The 21,560-nt window shown below is 37.9% G+C and overlaps 1 protein-coding gene across 1 annotated transcript in view; it reads left to right on the forward strand.

Moving 5' to 3' along the window:
• The first annotated feature begins 2,150 nt into the window (after positions 1-2,150).
• adamts16 (ADAM metallopeptidase with thrombospondin type 1 motif, 16) overlaps positions 2,151-21,560 on the forward strand; it is a 48,381-nt gene continuing 28,971 nt past the window's right edge. The window contains exons 1-7 of the mRNA XM_028007607.1: positions 2,151-2,703; positions 2,852-2,939; positions 7,218-7,576; positions 14,870-15,290; positions 16,157-16,359; positions 17,553-17,636; positions 18,073-18,232. Of these exons, the coding sequence (XP_027863408.1) occupies positions 2,614-2,703; positions 2,852-2,939; positions 7,218-7,576; positions 14,870-15,290; positions 16,157-16,359; positions 17,553-17,636; positions 18,073-18,232 (1,405 nt within the window). The 5' untranslated portion in view covers positions 2,151-2,613. The remainder of the gene's footprint in view (positions 2,704-2,851; positions 2,940-7,217; positions 7,577-14,869; positions 15,291-16,156; positions 16,360-17,552; positions 17,637-18,072; positions 18,233-21,560) is intronic.

Consider the following 21,560-nt stretch of genomic DNA (forward strand, 5'->3'; position numbering starts at 1 on the left):
TGCCACTCAATATGGCAAAAGTTCTTCTAAACATTGTGAGGACACATCTTGTCCACAGCCTTTTTGTCACTTTTGATAACCACAGATTTTCTGCTGAATTTAGTTCTGGACCCTGGCTAAGCCAATTCAAATCTTTTGAAGAAGCACATTTTCCTCTTATGAAGTCATTCTTTTGTTGAAGTGGACATATGTTTGGACTCACTGTGATACTGGAACATAAAAATCAATCTTCATCTCAAGCTTTGCATGTAAAGTTTTAGTTCATACAAAGTTTTGGTAAGTATTTTCTCATTATATTTTTTGTCTTGTCATTTTGTCTATGCTGGCCAAAGCACCCCTTTTTGTGTCTCTGGTATTCTATATTTTCTAAAACTATTCATAACTAATTTTTAATAGAATATGCTGTATTTGTACAATAAAACCAGTTGAAGCTTTTGAAATCTCAGCAAATGAGCAAACACCAGAAGGATTCTATTAGAACTACTGAGCTCTTATTTCTGCATAATCAAATTCACCTTAATAGATGGTAAAGGATGGAAATTAAATTCTATAAAATGACATTTTACTTTTTGTTTTGTTCTCAAGCAGATTTTCTTAGTTTTCACCTTGAATGTGGGAAAAAAAAGTTTTTTGTTTTTTTTAAATCAGTATGTGCACAAGACAAAATGTCAGTCTGCCTGGCAGGGACCATGCTGTCGTTTTTTTTGTCGATAGATCATGTAAACTTGGCCTTACAGTGGTAAAAAACAGGAATTTTGAAGTGCTTCTGCTACTGCAGTTACTCCTTTACACCAAAGGCAGGAGATTGTGCCAGTCGGAGTCAAAATGAGAAAGTTTATGGTGAGAGTTGCTGAGTTTGAAATGTTCACTCGCTCACTCAGGCAGGGGCAGGACCTGAGTTTATATTCTGAACACAATGTGAGTAGTGCAGTACTTTATAATTATGTGCAGCCCATTTCAAATAGCATGTTACCTCATCTGAGGAGACTGACAAAACGTCATGTATTTTGTCTAAATGTATGTTGTTACAAGAGATGCTACTTTTTTCTCCTGCAAAAATCGTTGCAATCTGTGCAATGTTCCTGAAGTTGTTTTCCTTTTTTGCATTTAAGTGTTACACATTATTTCTTTGTTGAAATGTGTTGCTGATATCAGATCATACAAATGGTGCACTTGGCCTTGTCATTTCCTTTGTAGCTCTGTCTCTATTGTGGACAAAGCAGTTGAAGGAGTTACAGTAGCCACAAACTGCATGTAGTTTGTTTAGCTGCCACTACATGGAGCTACCACTGCAAGGTAGATTTTTGTTAACATAGAAAGTGAACTCACACTGCTTCTTGTGTTTATTTATTTTTTTGTGTGTGTGTCCTTTCTGGCTTCTCAAGTCCCGTTGCAGCAGGTAGCCATTCAAACTGACCCGGCGAGTGCGGGCGTGTGTGTGTATGTAAATTGGCATTAAATAAAATTTTACTGCACTGTATTGTAACCAAGCTTGCAGGAGAATTTGAATTTCTCTGGATGACTGACCTGATCAGATGACCTATTTCTGCAAATAAATTGTATCTATTAATCTAGTAAAATGTCTTAAAATTATATTTATTGTGAATTGCCACTAGATAAATACACTGTACTGAAATAAATAAATTAACATATTCAGTTGCAATTAAATATGGAAATGAATGTCATTGATTTTAGCTCAGTGCAATATTGATAAATCACTTAATTGCTAATAGAAAGCAAATTAATGCATCTGCACATGCTCAGGAAGTTAAAAACAAACATCTTAGGAACATCTTGTGTAACAACAGCTTCTTTTCTGAGTAAAACGGTAGGCTATCAGTGATTGGTCATGCATATCACCAAGTAATCATGGCAAATGTTTTTTTTTGTCATAGAGGTGAAGGTCATCTACACAATTATATTCAATTATATTTAATCCCAACTGATTTAATGGGATACAGGGACATTTTTTTTTATTATTGTTATTTTTGCCCATCAGTTACTGCCGTTTGTTAAGAATGAGTTGCGGGAGCGATCGATACAAACGCAGGTGCCAAACGTGATTGGCTGCAAGCCGGAGTCTAGTTATCACCACCCCCTGCGCTCACTCCTCTGAACACACACTGTTACGTTCAGTGCTGCCTCGGCAGACTCCACTGAGGAAAGGGCTCAGTGCGACTTTCATAGAAGTCTGCTATTGCCAATAAGAATCACGGCCTATATTTATGACAATCACATGATTTCTATGGGAGTCCAAGTGGTCCGCAGGGGGTCACTGGGCAGCGAGAGACACGGAGAGCGGCAGAGGGAGTGAGTGCTGAGGGAGACTGGGGGGGAATGATTGTTGTTGGGAGAAAAGGAAACATGACTTAACAGGGGAGAGGACCTGAGTTCATGCACTTTCTTCTTTCATCTGGACTCTGCGCTTGGAGAGGAATGGATACCAAAGTGGTTCATTTAAGAAAGACTACATCTAAAACTGGTTGATGCTTTGTTCAACAAACTGCTGCAGCCGTTGTTTGACTTCTCAACTCAAGCTGCTGGAAGCTCTCCCGAGTCTTTTTTTTTCTTTTCTTTTTTCTTAATATATACACAAAAAGGTGATCCACAGAGATGGCTTTGTTGCGCCTTTTTCATGCAGCAGATATAACCCTGACGCGGTGGCTGATTTTGTGCTTCATCTGCTTTGTCACATCGAGCAAAGTAAGTCTACTGCACCGGATTAATTATCTCTTTAGCGCACGTACGCACATGTCTGCAGATCTTATTAAGTCACCACATTATAATGTAATTGTTGAAAGCATACCAGTAGGTTTCCGGGAGACACGCTCACTCGCCCTTTTCTTCGCAGAGCGTGCTTCTGAATAATGGTGCAGACCGTGCAGGATATCAAGGTGCCTCGGCGGTTCTACGGTCGCTTAATTTGCCTCTCCACACAGGTAGGTCAGGTGTTTAAAGCTAATAAATATCTGACTGATTAAATCCCAAATGTTAGTTTTCGTGCTGTGATGTGCGTGTGCAAGCATACTTTTATTACAGCGAGCTTTTCTGCAGTGTCCGAATCCAAGAAAGTCTTTCCGCTGCTGCTTGCATCTCTGAGTCACCGCTCACCTGTGCGGCGCGTTTCCTCTCTTCACCACAGGGAGGCGACACACAACCTGGCAGAAAATAGCCAGTGTCTGCTGCTGCAGCAGCTGATCTCTGTTATCCGCATTATTGTTTCAGTGATTAAAATGATTTACCTTCTGTATGAATGAAGTTAATAAAACGAGACATGTTAACTAAAATTATAGAATAGACTACCCAAAGACTTCTAATCTGTACCAAAGATCTGAGAAAAGGTTACAATGCACTGGTTAGCTAATAGCTAATTAGCTATTATCTAATTATTAGTGTAAGCAAGCATTTTCATCTGCTTTTTGAGTTTGGATTTCAAAGTTGAGTCTACTTTTTTTTTAAAGAACTAGTTTGTTTATTATATTGTCACTTCGATGTGTGACACTCCACTTCCTCATTATGCTTTCATTGGCATGCCAGATGTTCATCTATATCAAACATTTACAACATATTTGACACTGACACGATGGATTATAATGGGGGATATAAATTCACTGCTCACACCGGTGTTGACTTTAAGTCAGACTGCTCACTGTTTTATCAGTGCTAATGACCGTCAGGACTCACTAAACCAACACACTAACAAACTGCAAGATCTTGTCTCAGTTCAGCAGACGTCAGCAGACAAACCTTCTGTGTCTGTGTGCACTTTTCCCGCAGACTCTTTGTTTGAGTATTGTCAGACACGGGTCAGTGCAGCTGTTTTTTTGTTTTTTTTTTACTTGGAGTGGGACTGCTAACTAGAAGAGGGGGTGTCTGCATATGGCTGTGTATGTGCGCCTGTGCTAATGATGCAGGGCAAAGCTGTGACTGAGAGGATCCATTTTTGCTTACATCTACATGCCTTACCCCTAATCGCTGCATTTCTACACAAACAGATTAATTGCAATGGCTAATACTTAAAGACTCGATGGTTGCCTTCAGCTGTAGCTAGAAACTGGTGCAGTCTACGCAAAGCACGGTGCTTAAAATATATGTATGTGTTAATGAGAGTGGATGTTCTGTTCATTCTGTGGGCAAGATCTTTACGACTGCCTCAAGATGGACCGCACAACAAAGTTCAAATCCCCAGTCAGTCGCGTTGCTTGTGATGACACACTGTCTACCAACCTGCAGAGCCAAACCATGTGTCTGGACTATATTTACTTACTATTAAAGCAGCTCACTCTGCACATGACCAAAAAATGACTGTAACTCACAATACATTCAAGATTACTATTATTAAATTGCCTTTCAACCTGACAAAATGACCCATGACTCCATCAATGCTACACTGTAATAATGTGTCTAATATCTTGCAGAAGTTTTAACATCTTGGAACATTAACTGTTGTGACAGTTTGTCATGTTCTAACCACAAACTTCAACATGTTTTCTTGTGTTTTTGTAAGAGAGGTCAATAGTGAGTTCTTTTAAGCATTGTAGTCAAGACCTCTTGCACACAAGAGGTCTTGACTACAATGCGTACAAGAGTCTTGACTAGACCTGTTGTAGTCAAGAGGATCTTGACTACATTTGTTCTAAGAGGTTTAGCTCAAATGTAAAGCTTTGATCTAAAACCTTTACATTTTAGCTGCTAGTTGTTATTATTGTCCTACTGGAAGGTGAATCTCCACTCCGTTCCCTAGCAGCTATTCTTCCAGTATCCTCTGTGACTAGAATCATCTCTTCAACCATTTACTTTGACCAGCTTCAGTAAGGAAGAGTTTTCTTCCTTACTGAAGAAAACTCTTGACATGGTGAAGGCATGTCAGGGTGATTTGCCAAGTTAGCTTGCTGTCCCACTTTGCATGCAAGGCAAAAATGTTAGCGTTGGTCTAGTTTAAAAGTACCTTTGGTCCTATGACTGCATTGCCCCCAATGGTTGGTGGCAAACTGATTTCTATGGCATTCTTTCAATGTTACTTTTCTTTCCTCTTGTTATTCTACAAGATCTGTTGATCTCTCCAACTCTTCAAGAGTTGAATGTTCAAGCATTCTTTCCTTTGTTAAATATTAAATGATTGGTGAACACTGTATTATACATCCAAAACTTGGAACATTGTTTTATGACATATGGTTCACTGCATCAACATGACCTTCATGATGAGGGTGTATCACAGTTTAGACTTAAAACTGTGCTGTTCAAATGAACAGTGGGCTTTAGAAATTGATTTTTATTTCAAAACCAAAAATCTTTTACCTCCCAAATCAAAATCATGCTTCATTTTCTATTGGTCAACCACATAAAACCCTTGTTAACTACTCTGAACTTTGTAGATGCAACATTACAACTACAGAGTAGGAATATTTTTACCAGGCAATTTAAATTGCAACTTTCTGCTACAATTAATAATAGAACTGTTGTTATTTTGGGGGGTGGGAGGTTTGTGCTTTTAAGGGAGTTACAAGCGATCATCACATTTTGGAGAACTGTCCATTAGTTTCTCTTACCAGAGGACTATTGTGTGTATAAAAGTTTGAGGGGACAGGCTTGTGACCCCCTACCATGCTTCTGTATAACCTGCAGTTATGCAGCCTGAAATGCAGTAAAACACAAAATCTAACATAACTCACATTCTGCAGAGGGGTCTGTTTCGGAAAAGCCTGCTTTACTTGTAATTATGTCTTGACCCTGCCAGCAGAAATATACGAGTAAGGTCAAGGAGAACATAAAAAAGAAATGGGGAAAAAATATGTTATACTTTTTTATTCTAGATGAAGTACAGCGAGGAGAACAATGTTCACTTTGTTGTAATCAGCACAGACTTAGGAGAAAAGTGTTTCATTCTTGCCAAGGAATTAAAAAAGTGTTTTTTGCATTCCAGTCGTTTCTGAATCATTTCCCACAAAAAACTGAATATCAAAGCTATTAATATTGAACTGAATTGGTCAGAATTTATATTCAATGATTTTGACTCAAGATTATCTAAAAGGAAATATTCTAGTAGCTAGGTAGGCAGTTGGGTCCTATGAGTTTAAACAGACCAAGTGTGAAAACAAAGATGCATATGTGAAAAAGGATATTGTGTGAAATTATATACCAATCATACTGGCAGAGCCTACCATATAAGACTGGAAGTATTGTTAAGACCTAGGGTTGATTTAGTAATGGCATGGACCCAGTTTCATGGTGTCAGCCTATTTACAATGCATCTGGAAAGTATTCAGAGCGCTTCACTTTTTCCACCTTCTGTTGTGTTACAGCCTTATTCCAAATTGTATTAATTTCTCTCATAAAACATCTACACACAAATGCCCCATAATTACAGAAAAACTACTGCTCTCATTTCTGTCTGTTTTCAGGTTAATAAAAACACTTTTGTATATAGCGAGTTAAGTGGTGTGTTTGGAAATCAAAACGACGATACTCGCATGCTAACCATCCATGGTGAAACATGGAGGTGGTAGGTTCATAGACTGGATTCGTTTTGCTGCTGCAGCTGAATGATTTATCAGCATTGATGCCACAGGGACTTTTAAGTTTAGTTCTTGTATCCATGCAATTCTAAAATAAATGTAGAACTAGACAGACAAAATTTATTTGAACACACAATTCTGTGAAAATATTACAATATTTTAAACTTTAATCAAATGGCATTGGTTTGCAATAATCTGCTGTACATATAAGACATTTCACCAACATTAACCAACATAGCAATTTAGGGGATTGTATAGTATAAATTAGTAGAACATGAACATTTTTGTTTTTAAGCGGACTGGATCATTATTGTGTTTTTTATGCTTAGATTCCCTTTACAACATCATAAATCTATTGAATTGTTATGGCATTATGGCAACATCCAAGATATTTGGGCTTAATTTGGCCTCTCTCACTGAGTAAAAAAAACAAGTTTTATATTGCCACATATTTCTTAAATTGTGTTTTACTTGTTTAGCTTCAAGGCTTCCTTAAAAGTCTGGACTTTTGAATAATAATCAAACAAAAACATTTTCCACCCCTTCTCTATGTCCAAAGAGTAAACACTGTCGTTAAATGACTGGGATACTTGTGCAGTTGCTTAGATTGCATTCTAATTCAAAGGCTTCAATATTTATACAATTTTGCATAAGTAATTTTCTTTCCCCGTTTGTTCCTGTCCTCTTTTATTTTCCATCCAGAATATGAAATAGTAACCCCATATGAGGTTAACCACCAAGGTGTGTACATCTCTCATGAAATCGCCCATCATAAGCGTAGAAGACGACGTCGATCCCTGACTTCAGGTGCAGAACATCCAGACACTGGACGCAGCCGCGAAGCAGTCCACTTCCAGCTCAGGGGCTTGGGCCAGGATTTCCACTTGGAGTTGAGGGAGGCTTCGGAGAGCCTGATGGCACCTGGCTTCACTGTTCAGGTCCTGGGAAGAAACGGCACAAAGAGCCTGAGGGTTTACCACCAAGACGACCACTGCTTTTACCAGGGGTCGCTGAGGTCAAGGGTCAACTCCTCAGTGGCACTGTCCACATGCCTGGGAATGGTGAGTCTGAACACGCACAGAGTCAGGTTGCAGCCTCTGCCGGGTAGAAAGAAGGGAGAATATGCGCTACCTAGCAGAACTATACAGGAACTTTTATTTAACTTTTTCACCTTACATCCGCACACTGTGATGTATTTAGTTGGGATGGTTGTGCTGTTTGTTCTCATGTTTGTTAGCTAAACTGTGAAACCATCAGAGAACAGTTGTGTTGTAGGCTGATTAAATGACACACAGCTGGACTCTATTTACTAATTAGGTGTGTTCACAAAGCAACTGGCTACACCTGAATATATGTGCCACCCAATCTTTCAGGCTTTTTCATGTGAACTGGTTTGAAAATCTATCCACTTCACAATTATGTGATATTTCGTGTTTCCATATCAAATAAAATACCATAAATACATCAAAGTTTGAAGTTGCAATATGGCAGAATAGATAACAAACAGCTGCAAAGCGAACTTAATTTTTGTTTTGTTTTGTTTTGTTTTTAATCTGTCAAGAGGTCCATTGAACTGAAAGTGCATCTCTGGGACAATCTTGATTTAGTTTAGGTTTTGGCAGCATTTACATTTGTCATGGAGTGCTTTAATCACACTCCCCGAACTACAAAAAATCAGAAGTTTGGGATCCAAATAAACTTAACTGGTCTTGATGGTGTGATAATACAAACACGCTGAAGCCCACACATCAAGAAACAAGAAAGTTAGCAACCCATTCTGGTTTTCATCTGAAAAAGTGAGAGACTAAGATTTAATCAAAAGTAAATCAGAAAACAGGGTGAGATCGCAGTTATATTTGTAAATTGAGAGAAGAAAAGTGGTATTTAACCCAGAAATGCTTAATAGATACTAGGCACTGGATTACTTGCAGCTCAATGGAAACGTTGAAAACTTTATATGGTACAGTATTCCCCAAATAGCAGTTTACGCGAGGTAATATCAGTGGAAATTTGCTGAAACACCTTATAGAAGTGTCACTTGTCTATGCAAACTTTTCAGAACAAAAGTAATGTACATTCAGAAACCATAAACTGTGTTTAATCCCATCTAAGGGTGTAAAGCACCACCTGCATGTTTTGTTTCTGTTTTTTTCTGGTGGTTTGATAAGACAATTTAGTTTATGTCAGGCGTCCCTCCTCAGCTTAATAAAAGTAATTTCATTCATGTATTGCATTGCTGAAGAGAATTTTACACTTATTTTGCTAGTTTGTGCAGAAGCATGGCCTAATTTTAACAGTGACCACTGTGGTCTTTGTCTGACAAAAATGTGATATAATACAAAAAATAATAATCCTGAAAGAATGACATTTGGTAAGTCAGTGTGCCGACCTCTAGTATTATTTGAGCCCTCTTATGCCAATAAAAAAAAACTTAACTTTTATGGACTTAGGTATGATCCTTTTAGTCTAAAAATCCTATACACATTATTTTCTCTGTTTTCACAAGGAACATTTCTTAACATAATAATATAACTCACTTTAACCACAGCCTGGCACTTTTCTGTCTTTAACTGTATTAAAAGCCTGAGTCATTCTGGTAATGTTTAGATTTGTAGAAACCACTGCTGTGTCTGAGAAATGCCCTTTGAAACTAGAGGTTTCAAATGGCACATCTCAAGGGACACTTGCTCATCTGTACGTGTGTATCTCCTCAGAGGAGTTCCAAATAAAAGATTTAGCCATGAAGAGCTGCAGCGCCCATAAATGTGGTTCTCACGGTTGATGTTGGTGAGGACAAAGTGGGCCATTGCATCCAAAGGGAATTGGAATTTTTCTACAATTATTTGTCTGCAATCCAAGATATTAAAGCTTCAGGGGAAAGATAAAGATAAGGCTCCCAAAATATCCACATGTCCCATACCAGGCTCCGAACCATGTTTTTGTTTTTATAAACACGTATTTTCACAACATTATCTCACCAAAAGCAACTGATTATAGAAGTACCTATAACACAAGTTTTATTTACTTTTATGTTTAGTTTTTTTTTTTTTTTTGAGGACTAGCTAGTTTTAGGTTAGAAAGAAATAATCTTAGCATGTCTTAATGCATAGATGCATGTCTTATCCATCAGCATCAATAATAATTAAGCAGTGAATACATTTTTAATTCATTATTCATCATTTATTAGAGCGATTCTATGCCACGGCCTACACAAGCAATGAGAAAACTGCTGACTTGACAATAATCCATAAGAGAGTCATTAGTTAAGTCTTTTTTGTCATTTTTTTGCTTCTAATGCTGTGGCTGATTGATGTACAAGTTCATCTCAACAAATAAGAACATAATCATAAGACTTATTTTAGTCTAGCAACTCAAGTCAAAACTTGACACTAACATCAATTCATTACATACAAAGTAGTGCTTCTTCAGGCCTTTATTTCTGTTCATTTGGAGGAATTAGTCTTAAGATGTAGCACGGACATGGGTTACAACTGTTCTATTTCTTGTGTTTAACTACTCACCCTTAGACAACATCTGAGGTGTCTTATCTGGGTTAAGGAGTAAAAAGGACCAGCCTGTTGCTTGGTGGTCTAATGTCTTTTCAGTCTTGAAATTGGATCAGAGACTGACTTAAGTACCATCACCCATTGCAGGCAAATTGCCTTATACTGCTACACTGTGCACAAGACAAGGGGCCACGCACTCTGCTATGACATGGAAATGCAAAGATTTTATTGGGAAAGTCATTACTTTCTCCTGCTCTAATTGTGGCAGCCCCTAAGATTGTACATTTTCTATTTCATTTCAAAATAAGGATCTCATGGAACATAGACGTACTGGGACCAGGTGCTTGAGGTCTAGCGTGGTGTGTCCACATTTCATCTGCAAGTGTTGGTTCACCGTGTTTTTGTAAGTTCAAGGTCAAAGTAGCTTTCAACCAGCAAATATTAGACCACTTATTGTTTCCCTCTGCTGACAAACTGTATCCAGATGCTGTTTGTGTTTTACATCTATTCAAACTGCCAAAGATTCAAATATCGGAATTAATCGATGACAACAAGAATATCATGCTAATTGGGCTGGCTTACCTGCCTGACCAAAACCCCATCAAATACTTTTGCAGTAATGAAATTTATGGGACACTAGACCTATAACAAAACAACAAGTCATACGCCATTATTAAAGCAACTGAGGCTTCCTTAAAGCCTTAGCATTGTCACAGTCTGTCTGCATCTTCTTTCTAAATGTAATTACTAGAATAAATGATCTTTTTAGCAATATCCTATTTTGTTATAGATGCATTTATATAGGCCAAGTTTGGCAACAAGCAAATACTGGCAACAGTCTCCCTAGTGATCCTCAATTTACTATGTTACAACTTTGATCTGCTTTTTGTTAACCATTGTTGGGTCTTTTATCCTAAAAAAAAATATTGTTGGTTCAAAGCCCTTACGGAGCGCAGATGTGTCTGGTTGGTAAATGTAAAATAGAAAGCATAAGAAATCATAGTTTAAAAAAAAAAGATCAAGAGATGAAGGTTTTAAGGGTCTTTAAAACAATAAATCCCTACAAGGGTGAGTGATGGGAGAAAAGTAAAAGGCGCCTTTTCAACTTTCTCCTTCTGGCAGCCCCGATGGTGGTTATTCCAGCTTTGATGACAGTAGAGATTAACCATGAAAGTCCCTTTTCTCAGAAGCAAGACATTGGTGGAAGAAACTTAGCATGCCAGTCTCACTAAGCTCACAATCCACCTGCCAAATATTTTCATACTCTGGATGGTCGCACACATGTGAAAGGAAACGTCATATTTCTGTTCCTCCTTTGTGTCGACTTTATGTTGCTGCATCTTGACTGGATTTTATTGGGGTGGGTATTACAGGGTCAGCAAAGTGCTTTGCAGAAATTTTCACTTTAGCAATATTAATCTTTTTTGTTTAGTTTTTATCTTGTAGTCCCTCTGCGTGGAGTTTGGCCATATTCAAAGATAAAAGACAGGGAAATATTGTAACTCCAATATCAGTCTAGTATTGGAATATTTTGGGGAATAAAACTATAGTATATAGTTTTAATATAGTTAATGTACAACTATTTTTTTGCCAAAAAAGGTTATGTTTATATAGTCATATGTGGTAAGTAGTAGTAGTATGCGGAAAAATAACATTTGGAGATTTTTTTAAGACTCTTTTTCTAAAGAGCTGGTAAGACATTAGTTGAGTAGAAAATTTTGCATTTAAGGATTTTTTTTTTCAAATTCGCATTAATATTCTCCCTTCAAATTCTTCTGTATGTCTTTGTACAAAGTCACTTTCTCCCACTTCTACCAAAAACCTCTTCTTTCTTCTGAAAAAGTGCTGGTGTATTATTTTTGCCCTGAGGCTAGCAGAAGCAGTGATAATTTCATGCTGCACACTTGTCCCACCTCTGGGATTTCCAGGATTATATGAGGGATGCTCTACTGATCTGATAGAGCTTTGAAAAGAGAATAGTGTGGTCTTGACATGTTGCTATATCCAATGTGTTGCATACCATTCATGAACAAATCTGGAGAGAAAAAAAACAGTTTTGCCTGTTTTATCATGTGTGAATATCAATCATTGTTTCCCTAGTCAAGTAAAGTAGATTTCGGGTGGATCAGAGTCGTGTCCTGGTGGAAATCCCCAATTAATTTGGAGAACTAAATAAGAGAGACACATACTGCACATTCAGGTGCACCTTGTAATGCACTGAATGCCCCCCTTCCTTTCCGTTATAGTCTTCTCACCAGCCCACCCCCATTCCTGTTGCTGCTTGTCCGTGTGAGTCTTGACTCTGGAGAGCCCAGCTGTTTGCGCCCTCCCAAGTAGTGTTTCAGCATTTTATGATAGCTATTTGCACCTAGTGGAAGACAGTGTGTAATCTGATGACTCTGGCAATGTAGAACTGGGACCAGTGTGACCCAGTCTCCTGAGATAGACAAAAAGTCTGCAAAAAGTCACGTTTTGCAGATTTTTTGTGCAAACTATTAAGCCATTGAGAAAGCTGTTCTGTCTCCCGGCTTTTGACGCGAGACAATGAAAGTATATGCATAAGGGTATTATTATTTATTTATTTTATTTTTTACAAGGCTTAAGTCCAAGATTGTCTCCAGCTCTGAATGTCTCTCTCTATGTATTCTTCTGTTATGCTGGTTATGTTTGTCAGGAAACAGCAGTAACTTTATGGCTACTCTTGCAGCTAACAAACACCTGCAAACAGGAACTGCTTTCCATGAGTCTGTTCTGAGGGCATAAAAATTTACATATTTGAAAAAGTATGAACTTATATTTATACTCGCAAACATTCATCTAACTATAACAATGTTTTTGCCTTTTTTTTTGCATTTACACATAAATGTTGTACTGTAGTCAGACTTTCATACTTGTACATATTGCATATTCTCCAAACACTGCTTTTGTGTGTGATTTCACTATCTGCTTCAGCCCATTTTTCTGTCTGTAGTGACAAAAGACCTCACACTCCACTCAGCAAAAAGAAAAGGGAAAAAAAAGGGACTGCAGTCAATTAAATGTGTTTCAAAGAAATGACCGAATTTGCCAAATGCGTTAAGTCTAATGCTCCAAAGCCAGCTGACTGTCAGCACAGATATGCTGCATCTTTGGAGAGATTGAAAGAGACAAACATGAAAGAGGAGAGAAAAGTGCATCCAAGTCACTTAGTCTGCGGTAGTCATTAGAGGATTTTTTTTTCTTGTTTTCAGAAAAAGACAAAGATTAAATTTGCCAATAGATTAAGTATTTTAATTTAACCTCTAAAATTAAGATTTAGACTTAGACTGACTTTATTGTCATTTTGCATGCACAGGGTGTATACAGAACGAAATTTCGTTGCATACGTCTCAGGACAATGTTTTGAGGTTCCAATGTTGTGAGGTTACTCCAGACATTTCCTCTTTACCTAATCCTAAAAAAGGAAACTTGTAATCACTGATGTATGAAGTAGGGCATTAAAATTGTTGCCATCTTGATAAAAAAAAAGTGCTGATAGCCAAATAGTTGCTTTTTATTTTTTTTTGCCACACTCCAATGATGCAAATCCCTTGTGCCACCACATCCTAATTGTTCTCAGTTGGATTGAGATCTGATGTGTGTGGAGGCCAGTTAAGTACCATGATCTCATTGTCACGTTCAAGAAACCAGTTTGGGAAGACTTGAGCTTTGTGACGTAACACATTATACTGCTGGAAGTAGCCATTAGAAGACTGGTACATTGTGGCCATGAAGGAATAAACATGGCTATGATGTTTAGGCAATTCTTAGTTAATAGTAAGAGGCCTACAGCCAAATATATCCACCACAGCATTACCCACCACAAGAGTGAGCCATGAATACAAGGCATGCTTTTATGTTTTACGACAAAATTCTACCATTGAAATGTTGCATCGAAAATTTAAATTTATCACAGCAGGGAAAATTCTTCCGATCTGTTAGTGTCCAATTTTAGTGAACCAGCGGGAATTATAGCTTTAATGTTCTTAGCTGACAGAGGACCCGATACAGGCTGTTGCTGTTGTAAGCCATCTGCTTAAAGGTTCTGCATGCGGTGCATTCAGAGAGGGAGTTCTGCAAATCTTGGTTATAGCAAGTGGTGCTTATTCTCCTTTTCCCTTTGACATCAACAAAGCATTTTCATCCACACATAACTGGACATCCTCTTTTCTTCAGACCATTTTCTGTAAATCATAGAAATCGCAGTAGCTTGTTTTTTGTAATACTCAGACTAGCATGTTTGGCTCCAACAACCTTGGTACCTTCAAAGATTTGCAAAGTTATTTGAGAAATGTATTCTGAAACTTAATTCAAAACATTTAACACAGTCAAGGCAGTAAGCATGTCTAAGCTGAGTTGTAAACAAGAGTGTAAGTTGTGATTGAGTGAATGTTTCTCGCACTATGCAAGTCTTGCTGATAAGTAGCAACTGACCTAAAACAAGAAAACAGATGTTAGGGGTGAAGAGCCTAGGCTAATAATTGAGCTGCACAGAAGTTTAATGGGTTCAGATTTGGAGTGACCAAAGGTCACATTCTGTCTAATTGCTGACCAAGACAAGTTGAGGAGCTCAACCAACAGCAGAAGCGAGGTAACATGCTGGAGCTATTAAGTGAGTTCAGCCCTTAGGCTATGTTCGTTAGAAGAAAAAATTCTACCTCCCAAGTGTGCAGGATAATTTCCCCCCTTGTTATCATTTTTAACTATTTTTTGATGAAAAAAAACACCAAAGCCAGACATATTTATTCACTGCTGATGGATTCTTTGAAAAGTTACAGTCTGCCCAAGAGTAATGGAGTAAGCTGAGTCGACTTTTTGTTTTGTCTCTAGTCAGGTTTTATCCGAACGCAGGATACAGACTACTTTCTAAGACCAGTGTCACGTAGCCTGGCAGAGAAGGAGAACTTCACCGCTCCCGTCAGTCACCACCCACACATCCTCTACAGGAGAGATGGAAACTCCTGGTCGAAGCAGAGCTATCACAAGCTGCAGAAGAGATCCACTGATGCATCTCATCACAAACCACACAGAAGCTTCCTCTCCTCAACAGAACCCACCTACAGGGCATATAAAGGAGATCAATACAGACCACCCATAAAGCAAAAAAGTGACATCCACATAAACCCGGGTGAGAAAATTAACGGCATGAGTCATGGAGACCGACTGAAGCATCGAGAAAGCAGCCGTCACCACAGAGATTACAGACACGGAGAGAGGCAGAGGCAACACTTCTGTGGCAGAAGGAAGAAATGTATGTAAGGGCAATTTCTCATTTATTTTCCAAACTAGCAACATTCATCTTCCTCATTGTGTTTAGAAATATTTAAAATTTCTATAGTTGCTTTGTGCCGACATGCTAAACAGAGGACTTGGAATGAAGTACTGTAGAAATACCACATTAACATTTCTTTTTTTCACTTATGATGTAAGTAAATTTATTACTAGGTCAAAATACGTAACTTTTTCCCCCACATTTAAGTTGTTTGTATTTCTATACTGGTCAATTCCATTCACAAATTTTAAAACATAGCAGTGGTAGACTGTAACATTCAAAATTATCATGACAGTAAACGTTTCAAAATACAAGGTTCTGCACTGGAAGTGTTTTGCTTTCATTTTCCAGGATCATTTTTTAAAGATTTGATTTAAGTGTTCATACATTTCATGGTAATTGTAATTTTTACCTGAACATGACGCTTATTTGAGGTGTTAAGGACTTAAGGTTTACTTACTCAGTATTCATTATGTCATCCACATGAGCAGACATGAACCAGGGTCTTCTACCACCAAATAAACATGAGACGCAACTCACTTCTGTCATACTAGGGCCCAGAATTTAACCACACACACACACACACACACATAAACAGTCAGTGTGTGGGTTTTGCATGTGGAATTAGGGAGGATTGCCTGGCATGCTAAACCCACTCTTGCGTATGAAGCTCAGTAAGCAGCTATGTCCGATAGCTCGCCAAAGTAAATGTTCAATAAGGATTCTTAAGTCAAATTACTTAACATTATCCAACTTAACTCAGTTGTGACAAAATGAAAAATTGGAATGAGTGTTATTTAATTTTAATTACTTATATTTTTTTGTCTTGTAATTATTTTTCACAGATATGCCTAAACCTCCACAGGAGGACGTTTTTATCCTTCCAGATGAGTATAAGATTGTCCACAGGAACAAGCGGGCAGTGCTGATGAAGGATCAACCCAATCAGAAGCTCAATGTGGAGATGCTGGTTGTAGTTGACAAAAAGATGATGGACAACCACGGCCATTCGAACATCACTACATATGTTCTTACTGTGCTTAACATGGTGAGAGAAATTTCTATGCTGCTACTAACAGGCTATGGACCATGGATGTTTGAATTAGTTGACACCTGACTGGCTTGGGAAAGTACAAAAAAAAGCAAGCTATGATAGATCTTTGGACAATGAGTGCTGTTGTTTTTAAGATAGCCTATTCTGTGACAAGCTAAAAAAGCTTTATTCTGGTAGCTTAAAACTAGAAATTATGTATTAAATCAATACTGAGCAACATAATCACAGCACTGTAATATGGGAAATATTTAACCTTCAAATGGCGGTCCTTTCCGTCATACATTTTTAAAATGTAGTCATGGTAGCCTATCATATTCCAAATGATCAAGACAGTAGACTAGTTTTAAAATACAAGGTTGTGAGCTGGCAGTGGTTTGTTTTCTTTTTTGGGTATATTTATTCAAGAGTCCTTTCATGTGTTGTCAATGCACAGATTGTAACTTTAGCTGAACATGCAGTTGATTTGAGGTGTGAAGGCTTAGGGTTTAGTAACTGGATATCCATGTCTTTTATAAAGTCTGAAAGACACAGACAGCTATCAGAAAGCACACATCTACAAACATGAAACTGATACAGAGTGAGGTCATTGGAACGGCTTTCAGTGTCCCTCTGCTGATCTTAGCTCATCTGCAAGCAAGGTCCGTCATGCTCGTTTTGCTACTTAATGACTGACTGACAAATCCAAAGATAATCCCTCTATTTGCAAAACATAGTTCTGTCTAGTAGACCCGCCATGGAGGAGTCACCTAAATACAGAGTGAAGATCCACAGAAAACACCCAAATCCTTAACTCTACCTGCCAGCTCTCTAGAGTGTTAAGAAGAACATTTGGTATTTGTTGAAAAGGTAATTAAATACATCACTCAAGTAATCACATAGGTTTCTGTCTTTCCTGAGGCAGAATGAAAAGGCAAATGTGTTTTATGATTACTAATTTAAAATAACGTACTTTATGTTGTGTACCTGAAAACACAGACGCTCCATGGAAACTGTTTCCTTCAGGTGGCAGCCAAAACATGCTGAATCACTGGGACTCTTTTGATCAGAGTAGGATGTGCAAATCTAAACCTCTGTCAAACACCGCGACTCTGCCATTATGTGTCGCTGAAAAGCAAGTTATAGGTAAAAGAAAGCACGAACAAGGTGTGTCAATAAATGTTGTCTTCTTTGTGTGCTCTTCCTTGTAGGTTTCCAGTCTATTCAAAGATGGCACTATAGGAGGCAATATAAACATAGTTATAGTGGGTCTCGTTCTCTTGGATGAAGAGCAGGTGAGGATATACATGCCAAATAAAATGTCCGCACATCATCAAAATTGAGCCACATAAAAGTAGTATGGAGCCTTGGAAAGAAAAAGACTGCATGTGTCAGGTCTATTATTCTAAAAGGCTAAATATTAGGATTATTTTCATTGGATTGCTGTAAGTTTTTTGAGGGAAATTTGAGGGCAGGAGTAGAAATAAACATCGAGATGCATAGAAACGCATGGATCTTGGAGAATAGTGTTTTACATCCCACGTACAGTAAAGTACATGGAATAGATTTTCATCCTTCTTTGAAAATAGAAGGATGAAACTTTAATATCCATCCAAAGATCATTTTTGATGGAATTAGGGAGTGTTGCAATAAATCAGGCAACAATTCTTTATCTTTGTGAAGACTATACAGTCTTATGTTCTACTTTTTTATCTACTGTCTCTCTCTCAGGATGGCTTGGTAATCAATCACCATGCTGACCACACTTTAAACAGCTTTTGCCACTGGCAGTCAACTCTTGGGGGCAGAGAAGGCCGACACCACGATCATGCCATCCTTCTTACAGGACTTGACATCTGCTCTTGGAAGAATGAGCCCTGCGATACCCTTGGTATGACTTCATTGCCCTAATTGCAGCCGGAGTGCTCAAAATTTGAAAAATAGCAAACACTTACTTTAAAATTTTGATGAGTAGTGATTGTAGTGTGGTGATGAACTTTTGAGGACGTAATATGCACTCTAACACAAACATCGGTACTTCAACTCACAAGTTTTTCTCAAGTCAAAGAAATACTCTGACAGCCTTTATTTGTGTAATGGAAACATGTGCTGTCCACATTGAGAGGTCTGGCAGCCATACAATGTGCTGCACAGAGGCCACTGTACAACAAGGCAAAGGTACAATGCCTTGCAAAAGTAGTTATGCTCCTCTAGCTTTTTAGCACTTTGAACATGCTAAAATCACAGACATCATGGATTTTTACTGGGATTTCATGTGATAGAACAGAAAGTGGTATTACTGTGAAAAGTGGATGGAAAACTTTTTTATTATTATTTTTTTACCTGAAAAGTGTAGCCTGCATTTGTGTTAGCCCTCTTCACTCTGATACTCCCAAACAAAACAGTGCAAGGAAATGTCTTCAGAAGTCAACTAATTAGTTATTAGACACTACCTGTGTGTAGTTTCATCCTAAATATAAATCCAGCTGATGGCCACAGAAGTTTGTAAGAGAATATTAATGAACTAACAGCATCACAAAGACTAAAACAAAGCAAAGAGATCTGAGTTTAAGTAGCATAGCAGTTTAAAGCAGGGTTAGGTTATGAGTCAAGATTGCAGGCCTTAAATCACTGGTCAATCTATAAACTGAAAATGCAAAGGATACAGGCCAACTGGAAATATTTTTTTAAACATTTTCTGCTAATCTGAGAAGCCAGGTAAGAAAAGCAATAAGCAGGAAAGGAGCTAAGGTGGCAATAGTAACACTCGAGGAGTTGCAAAGATCCAAAATTCTGCCAGGTAGGACAACTATTCGTCATGTACAAATCTAGTCTCCATGAAAAAGTGGCAGGATGAAAGCCACTGTTTATACAAAGCCAGAAGAAGTTACATTTGACCTAAATCCAATCAAAAATCAACGTATTGTAATAAAAATAATTAGCGTTTCAGATTTTAATGTGAAGCAAAAGTGAAAAAAAAAATCAAGGGCTATGTCTAGCTGACTGTACTTTTAAAATAATCACAAACATATACAGCATAGTATGGTGTCACACCAGCCTACTTTTACAAATCTGCTCTGATGTGTTCTGCCACGATGCTCCTGTTCCCTCTCAATATGTGACCTGGCATGGTACTTTCCAAACCACATGGTAACAATTTGCTGGCTTGGAAGGAATAAAAGTAAGGTTTTCCACTAGACATAATGAAAGATATTATGCTAATCACAACCTCCAAAAATGTGCTTGGGACTGTCTCTTTAGACACACCTTTCACATCAAAGTTCCACAATAACCCAAAAAAAACCACAACATTGAGGACAGAATTAGTCTTGAAATCAGTGAGCAGGTCAACATTTTTCTCAGATCAGATGGAAACTGGAGGATATCTCCTCTGTACCCAGAGACAGAAGAGCTGATGCTGGCATCTTTGCAATGATTCAAGCTTGTTCTGCAGCTACATCTTACCCCATGCATTTGGTAGTGATTACATGTTTATTACAGCCTCCAGAGGTGGGTCATTGGAGTAACATTGTTGGATCAATTTTGACCCCCATTTCAAGTTGGGACCTTACAGCTGATCGAGAGACATAATAGATGTAGAAATGAATGGATGATATGAAAGGGGGAACTGTTAGTCTTCCTTGCTGTCAGAAAATAAAAGAAAATGTATTCTTAGTGTTGAAATCCTTTATCCTTATAAAACTTCAAGACAGGACTAAGGGTCATCTTTGCGGTCTTTGACCAAACCACTGAGCATAGTAGAAGTCAACCTCTGTTACACCGCTGACTCAGGTAGTCAAAGCCCCACATCGGCTGGCTTGTAGAAGTGCATTTCAGCTTTGCAGATTGAAGGAGTGGTATGGAGATTATGTAGGATTTTGTGAACAACCAGCTGCAGGATTTGAAAGCATAAACAAACTCCAGAAATCCTGTTCAATTGGAAGAATAAGCAGAAGAGATACAATTTAATTCTTAAGCATTTCCTCGGGCAATTAAAAGATTGCGGATTGAGTTTGTCCATTATTATTATTAGTAAAGGGGGACTTCTGTCTCATATTTTAAGCCTGATTCTGACCTCAGTGCAGCGAACACCTCCTCAAACTGTTTACCTATTGCTTCGGTTTTTGCTGTAAAGGCCTTATATATGTGATTGTGTGTGTAGGTGTCTGTTTTTTGTCAATCAAAAAAAGTTAGTGCTGACTGATTCTCAGGGGTGCAAAATAACATGGCCCCAAATAAAAGTAGTCATCATATAACAAAGTTTGTTTGTGTTGCCATTACATCAATGCTTTCGACCATATTTCAAAAGCAATATATGATACATGATCTGCTCCTTTCCTGACATTTACATAGACTAAATTGTAGTTCTCACAGTCAATGTGCCTAGTTATGTTAAATATCATTACTCACATTAGATATATACATGAAGACATTACATTTGAGGTTTTGCACTTTGTGGCAAATGGCTCTAAGTCATAAATTAAGTAAACCATGAGGCTATATCTCCAAGAAACACTGAGACAAAAACAGTTAGGGGGCCCCATATGCATTATCCTGTTTGATTCACAGCCAGGCATATATGTGTCTGCCAGGAAAGCAGAGACAGCGGGAGAGCAGACAGAGACGAGCACAAAGGCAGTTTAATAGAGAATGAGAGATATAAGAAAGAGGTTGAGATTTTATTTATTTTAAGTGAAGTAAAAAGTAGCATAGGGATTTGCAAAGTTAAGCATATGGGAGGGATTGTTGCTAAGGGATGTCCTTGTTTGATTTTCTTACACATACAGTTCATAGACAGTAGAAATTAGTGTAAGATTTCCTTTTACAATTTTGGAGTTCATCTTTCTTCGTGAATTGAGCTAAGAAACACAGTTTGTCAATGAGGGCTGTTCGGATCTGGATTTTTTAAATTTGTCTGTAAAGACAGATCATAGATATAGGCCTGCGGAGTCCCAGTTCCAAGAAAATAAAAATTTTACCCATGCTTTAAACGTATCAGTTTTTACATTTGGTAAAATATCACATTACATTCCAGCAACTAATGCAGTCTCTCTTTCACTGTGAAGACAGATAAACACTTAAACAGATTTGTGAAACCAACAATATAGTATATATAGTTATACTATACAGTTTTGTAAACCATGTACCTGTAAATAGACTGAGATTTTCTTAGAATTTGCCTCAGGGACGTCACAAACAACATCATAGATTTTGTAAGT

The sequence above is a fragment of the Xiphophorus couchianus genome, chromosome 3, assembly GCF_001444195.1.
Source record: "Xiphophorus couchianus chromosome 3, X_couchianus-1.0, whole genome shotgun sequence".
In the NCBI taxonomy this organism is placed as follows: Eukaryota; Metazoa; Chordata; class Actinopteri; order Cyprinodontiformes; family Poeciliidae; genus Xiphophorus; species Xiphophorus couchianus.